Source organism: Nicotiana tabacum, chromosome 20 (genome assembly GCF_000715075.1).
Source record: "Nicotiana tabacum cultivar K326 chromosome 20, ASM71507v2, whole genome shotgun sequence".
NCBI classification, from domain to species: Eukaryota; Viridiplantae; Streptophyta; class Magnoliopsida; order Solanales; family Solanaceae; genus Nicotiana; species Nicotiana tabacum.
The window spans coordinates 165,273,345-165,280,283 of record NC_134099.1 but is presented as its reverse complement, the minus strand read 5'-3'; the positions used below and the strand labels follow the sequence as shown (position 1 = coordinate 165,280,283).

Sequence of the window (6,939 nt, the reverse complement as noted above, 5' to 3'; positions counted from 1 at the left end):
TTTGCCTGTACAACTTTTAAGACAGTCTCTTTACCTTAGATCAATAGAGATTTACATCAATTAGATACTTGTGCATATTATGTGGAAATTTCTTCACAACGGAATGCCACTTACGAGAATATAAAGATATCAGGCATCAACCTTTGGTTGTTGCATACAGTCCAGAAATGAAATATAGTTCACCATCTTTTAGTGACAGAAATATTGCAAAACAAGTTTGGAGTTTCTTCAGTAATAATACTGGTAAGACAAGTCCTCGTAAGGTACACACTACCTTCCTAAACCCCATTAATTATGAGATTATATTGAATTTGTTGTTGTTGTTGTTGTTGTTGTCGTACAGTGTCTAGGCAAAAGTTACTGGGTTGACGCCTTCAACAAGATAAGAAACTTGAGAAAATCATCGAAGCTGAGATCCTTTTTACTGACCGAACCCTCAATTCAGGGGCCTTGCCAGGATTAGGCAACAATGTACAAGCAGAAGAAAGAGCAATGACATATGAGACAAAAAATTTCTTCATTAAGATGTCTTCTTTGGCGAGAATCTTCTATTTTTAATATATAAAAGGAGAAGCAAATCCACAATATTATGCCAAGTGTCAAAATGAAACATCAACACGTGTCATATTTTAGGACAAAACTCCAATAAATTTGGAAATTTAAATTTTTTTTAAGGAACTAAGACGACAGCTTTTGCTCGTCTGTATGAGGAACTAAGGAACAAAGGTGGGGAGAAGAAGTTATTCCGACTCGCTAAGGCGAGAGAGAGGACAACTCGGGATCTGGACCAAGTGACGTGCATAAAAGATGATGACGACAAAGTTTTGATGAGAGATGACCAGATTAAGAGGAGGTGGCAGACCTACTTTCATAAACTTCTAAGTGAAGAAGGGGATCGGGAGATATACTTGGGGAATCGAGGAATGCTGACAGTCACCATGAATTAAGTAATTGTAGGGATATTGATATCGATGAAGTCATGGAGGCAATGCGTAAGATGAGAAGGGGCAGAGCTACCGGGCCAGACGAAATTCCGGTTGAACTGTGGAGGTGTGTGGGTAGAGCAGGCTTGGAATGGCTTACTGCATTGTTTAGTGTTATATTCAAGACTAATAGGATGCCTGAAGAGTGGAGGTAGAGTACAATGGTCCCGTTGTATAAGAACAAAGGTGATGTCCAGAGTTGTAACAACCATAGGGACATCAAATTACTAAGTCATCCATGAAAGTTTGGGAGAGAGTGGTAGAAATGAGAGTGCGAAGGACGGTGTCTATTTCAGACAACCAGTTCGGGTTCATGCCGGGGCGATCTACCATAGAAGCTATCCACCTTATTAGGAGGATGGTGGAACAGTACAGGGATAGGAAGAAGGATCTCCACATGGTGTTTATTGATCTGGAGAAAACGTACGATAGGGTTCCTAGGGAGGTCTTATGGAGCTGCTTAGAGGATAAAGGGGCCCCGATTGACTATATTAGAGTGATTAAAGACATGTATGATGGAGCTAAGACTCAGGTTAGGACAGTAGGAGGCGACTCTGAACACTTTCCAGTTATTACGGGGTTGCACCAAGGGTCTGCGCTCAGCCCATTCCTATTTGCCCTGGTGATGGATGCACTGACTCATCATATTCAAGGGGAGGTGCCATGGTGCATGCTATTTGCTGATGACATTACTCTAATTGACGAGACGCGAGGCGGCGTCAACGAGAGGCTAGAGATTTGGAGACATGCTCTTGAGTCTAAAGGTTTCAAGTTGAGCAGGACGAAGACGGAATACCTCGAGTGCAAATTTGGAGTTGAGCCGACGGAAGCGGGAGTTGAAGTGAGGCTTGACTCTCAAGTCATTCCCAAGAGGGGTAGTTTCAAGTACCTTGGATCGGTTATTCAGGGGATCGGGGAGATTGACGAAGATGTCACACACCGTATAGGGGTGGGGTGGATGAAGTGGAGGTTAGCGTCGGGAGTCTTGTGTGACAAGAAAGTGCCACCGTTACTAAAAGGTAAGTTTTATAGAGCAGTGGTTAGGCCTGCCATGTTATATGGAACTGAATGTTGGCCGGTAAAGAACTCACACATCCAGAAGATGAAAGTAGCAGAGATGAGGATGTTGAGGTGGATGTGCGGGCATACAAGGATGGATAAGATTAGGAATGAAGATATTCGAGAGAAGGTGGGCGTGGCCCCCATGGAGGACAAGATGCGGGAAGTAAGACTCAGATGGTTCGGGCACATTCAGAGGAGGAGCACTGATGCACCGGTGAGGAGGTGTGAGCGACTGGTTGTGGGCACGCGGAGATGTAGAGGACGACCTAAGAAGTATTGGGGAGAGGTGATCAGACAAGACATGACGCGACTTAGGATTACTGAGGACATAACCCTTGACATGGAATTATGGAGGTCGAGCATTAAGGTTGTAGGTTAGGGGAAAGTTGTGAATATTTCTACAACACAATAGAGAGAGACTAACCAATTAGGAGTTAGACTAAGAATGTCATTGGTCGTCTATTGATGCAGGGCTTTACCTGCTAGTTTTACTATACCAGCCATCTATTTCGTATTTCGTATTCTGTATTTCATATCTCTTATATTGCTGTTATTTTATTATGCATTTTTATGGTACTAATATATCGGTTCCTGTTGCTTTTTTGAGCTGAGGGTCTCCTGGAAATAGCCTCTCTACCCGTCGGGGTAGGGGTAAGGTCTGCGTACATATTACCCTCCCCAGACCCCACTTGTGGGATTATACTGGGTCGTTGTTGTTGTTGTTGTTGTTGTTGTTGTTGTTGTAACCAAATCAGTTATTCAACATGATGGGGCCCCATGTTTTTACGTTAAAATATTAGTAGAAATGGCGTGGGGTAGCCACTGTTTAAGCTGGTATTTACTTTTTATCCAACATTTTTAATGCTTAGCAATAGTAGCCACTAGTCTATTAAAAATAATATGAAAAGACTGTGCTACACTTTCTTCTATCTCTTTTCCCAAATGGAAATGCAGTGTATTTATACTGTTTCATTTCCGCATCTAAGGTGCACAATCGTGTATTCGAAACCTCACATTCACCCATTGGAAGGAAGGTCACCGAGAGCACCAAATGGTACAAACTTCTATTAATGCTACTGAATGTTAAATGCCTTTGGTTATAGTTTTTGTTGATAAGCTAAACAAGCATGAAGAACATAAGGGAACGATCACAAAAGCAAAAGGAGAATGGGGAGAAGTTCCAGATTTTAAAAAAAGATTAAGATATGACGTTGTAAAAATAAGAAAAAGAGTGATGAGTAAACATGAAATGCAATTCCTTCCCAGAAGTTAAGGACATGTAGTCCTAAAGTTAAATTCAAAAGTTAAGGACATGGTCCTGAACTTAGAGTTTCAAGTTCAAAAGTTAAGGAAATGTAGTCTTGAAGTCCTAAAGTTAAGTTCAATAGTTAAGGACGCAAGTTCAAAAGTTAAGGACAGACAGTCCTTAACTTACAGTTACAAGTTCTAAAGTTAAGGACAGACAGTCCTTAACTTAAAGTTACAAGTTCAAAAGTTAAGGACAACAGGTCCTTAGCTTTGATTTCCAAGTTCAAAAGTTAAGGACAGACAATCCTTAACTTATAGTTACACGTTCAAAAGTTAAGGACAAGCGGTCCTTAACTTACAGTTACAAGTTCAAAAGTTAAGGACAATAGGTCCTTAACTTTAACTTACATGTTCAAAAGTTAAGGACATGTAGCTTTGGAGTCCTGAACTTAGAGTTTCAAGTTCAAAAGTTAAGGACATGTAGTCCTGAACTTAGAGTTACAAGTTCAAAAGTTAAGGACATGTAGTCCTGAAGTCTTGAAGTTAAGGACATGAGCAGAAGGGTATTTTCGTCTGGACAATTAAAGTTTATTAAAACAGTGTCTAAAGACTAAAGACATTTTAAACGGTGACTTAAAATTAAATACATGTGTTATTAGTGGCCAACCGTGCACTTCTCCCAAAATATTACACACAAAAAACGTTTTTGGCAGTTAATTTAAATTATTTATTAAACCTGAAAATTAACATATAAAAGTTGTTGGTAAAATTTTGTAAACCTTCGGCAGTTAACTAGAACATGGAATCCCACATTTTTTTGAGCCACTCCTATTCAGTTAATATGAAGATTGACCCACGTAATTCCACTCAATCTAACTGAAGATTCAACATGCAATATCAAGCAAGGTACTCCTTTAGCAAATTTGATTGTCATGGCAAAGTTGATTATTTGGGATGAGGCACCTATGATGCATAAATATTGTTTTGAGGCTCTTGATAAAACTCTAAGAGATATTCTTAGATTCAAAGATGCATCCAGTTTAGAACGACCATTTGGAGGTAAAATAGTTGTTCTTGATGGTGACTTCAGACAAATATTACCTGTCATTCCAAAAGGTACTAGGCAAGATATTGTTAATGCTTCTCTTAATTCTTCTTATTTATGGCCTTATTGTCAACTTTTAACGCTAAGAAAGAATATGAGATTGCAAAGTAACGAAATAGGGTCCCATGTGGATGAGTTGAGAGATTTTTCAGATTGGATTTTAGCAATTGGTGATGGTATGATTGGTAGTTCAGTTGATGGCAATGAAAAAGTTCAAATACCAGATGATCTTTTGATAAAACAATCTTTTGATCCAATATATGCAATTATAGAAAATACTTATCCTGATTTCACCCATCGTTGCAATGTTATTGGATACCTCCAACAATGAGCCATTCTTGCTCCAACTCTTGATATGGTGGAATCAATCAATGAATATATGATTTCACTCAATCATAGTTATGAGAAATCATATTTGAGTTCCGATACAATTTGCAGTTCTGATCAGACTTATTCAGCGTTAGAACATGTACATACACCAGAATTCTTGAATACTATTAAATGTTTCGGAATTCTAAATCACGCTCTTACTCTAAAGGTTGGTGTACCAGTGATGTTATTAAGAAATATTGATCAGTCAACAAGATTGTGTAATGGAACAAGGTTGATCATAACTAGACTTGGAAATCAAGTTATTGAAGCCAAGGTTCTATCAGGACATATGGCTGGACAGAAAGTGTTTATTCCTAGAATGACATTGACTCCGTCTGATGCTAGAATTCCATTTAAGTTCCAGCGAAGACAATTTCCAATCGCTGTATCTTTTGCCATGACAATCAATAAAAGTCAAGGACAGTCATTGTCTCATGTGGGATTATTTTTGAAGAAACCAATGTTTACACACGGACAGCTATATGTTGCTCTTTCCCGGGTTACAACTAGAAAAGGATTAAAAGTTTTGGTTTATGATGACGATGGACAAATAAGTACTGAAGCTACAAATGAAGTATTTAAAGAAGTTTTTCAAAATTTAATCTGACTATCCAAAGATAATCAATGTTATTTTTGAGGTTTATATACTACATCTCTTGCTAAGATTCATGAACCAAATGGAAAAATAGCAGCTCTTGCGTTCATTCCTGAAACATTTAATAGGTATGTTGTACTTTTGGATAACTTTTTTAATCAGTTTGTGATTCTCTGTTATTGGTTTATAAAAACTGTGAGTAGCTTATGAAAACCAATTCTTGAAACATTTTATGGATTGATCAACTGACTCTGAATCTTATTGCACATGTCACAGGTTCTTAAGGCGATTTTAGATGGAGGAAGTGATCTTCCATTTCCTGATGGCCTTCTAATCAACGGTCGCGGATCAAATAGTTTTAACTTTCACAGTTGATCAAGGTGATCAATTGCATCAACTCTTGCTAAGTTAATAGTGCATTTCTTGCTTTTATGTTGTAGTAACAAAGGATTCTTCCGATAAATTTACTTTCCAGGAAGGACTTACAGATTCCGTATTTCAAATGTTGGCCTCACAACAGCTATCAATTTCAGAATCCATGGGCACAAGATGGTTTTGGTTGAAGTAGAAGGAACTCACACCCTGCAGAATACCTATGAGTCCATTGATATTCATTTGGGTCACAATGGACCAACCAGGGCAGGACTATTACATTGTCGCCTCAACGCGTTTCACTTCACAAGTGCTAACAGCAACATCAATTCTTCACTACAGCAATTCTGCTGGAAGTGTTTCTGGTCCTCCCCCTGGGGGACCAAGTACATGAAGTGCTGCATAGCAACTTATCTGCTGATGTGATAAAAAAATACAACACGCAGATACGAATATTAGATAAATGCATGATGGTTACCATGCCTGAGAGCTCAGATTTAAGTAACAAGGTGCGTTATCTCATTTGTGTGCACTTCTTGTGTAATGTGATTCAACATGTAATCCTTCAACTGGCACTTGTATTTAGGTTGCATGACTTCTTTATACAAATTCTGGTGTTGGTGTCCTGGCACTTGGTTAAAATGGTACTCAAAAGCTGGGGAAGTGGGCCTGTAATGAGCAAATCCAAGTGGTAAGGTCATAAGGATTAACTAACAGCTATCTTAGCTACATATTTCTGAAATGTCTTGGGGTAACTAACAGCTGTAAGCAATGTCTTGGGGTCTTAAAGGCCACTGCTAATGTTGTTCCATAACATTGGCAACCGAACAGTGGTCTTCTTATGGCTAATGATGTCTCAGGTGTCAATTTGAAAGAGGTTGTTCCTTGCATAGCCCTTTTTAAAGAATGACTCTTATGTAATGTCAGCTGCTGGTGGAAAAGTTTTATTATTCAATATGATGACATTCAGGTTGTAATATAATGTCAGGACATGGCGCGACTTAGGATTACTGAGGACATGGCCCTTGATAGAGAATTATGGAGGTCGAGCATTAAGGTTGTAGGTTAGGGAAGAGTGTGAATATTTCTACAGCACAATAGAGTGAGACTATCCAGTTAGGAGTTAGACTAGGAAGGTCATTGGTCGTCTATTGATGCAGGGCTTTACCTTCTAGTTATACTTATACCAACCATCTATTTCG

General features: G+C 38.8%; 2 protein-coding genes across 2 annotated transcripts; both read left to right on the top strand.

Moving 5' to 3' along the window:
* The first annotated feature begins 4,225 nt into the window (after positions 1-4,225).
* LOC142174645 (uncharacterized) lies at positions 4,226-4,729 on the top strand. The gene has a single exon (XM_075240480.1). The coding sequence runs from the start codon at positions 4,226-4,228 to the stop codon at positions 4,727-4,729; it is 504 nt and encodes a 167-aa protein (XP_075096581.1).
* Positions 4,730-4,753: 24 nt separating this feature from the next.
* LOC107808358 (uncharacterized) lies at positions 4,754-5,377 on the top strand. The gene has a single exon (XM_016632869.2). The coding sequence runs from the start codon at positions 4,754-4,756 to the stop codon at positions 5,375-5,377; it is 624 nt and encodes a 207-aa protein (XP_016488355.2).
* Positions 5,378-6,939: the final 1,562 nt, after the last annotated feature.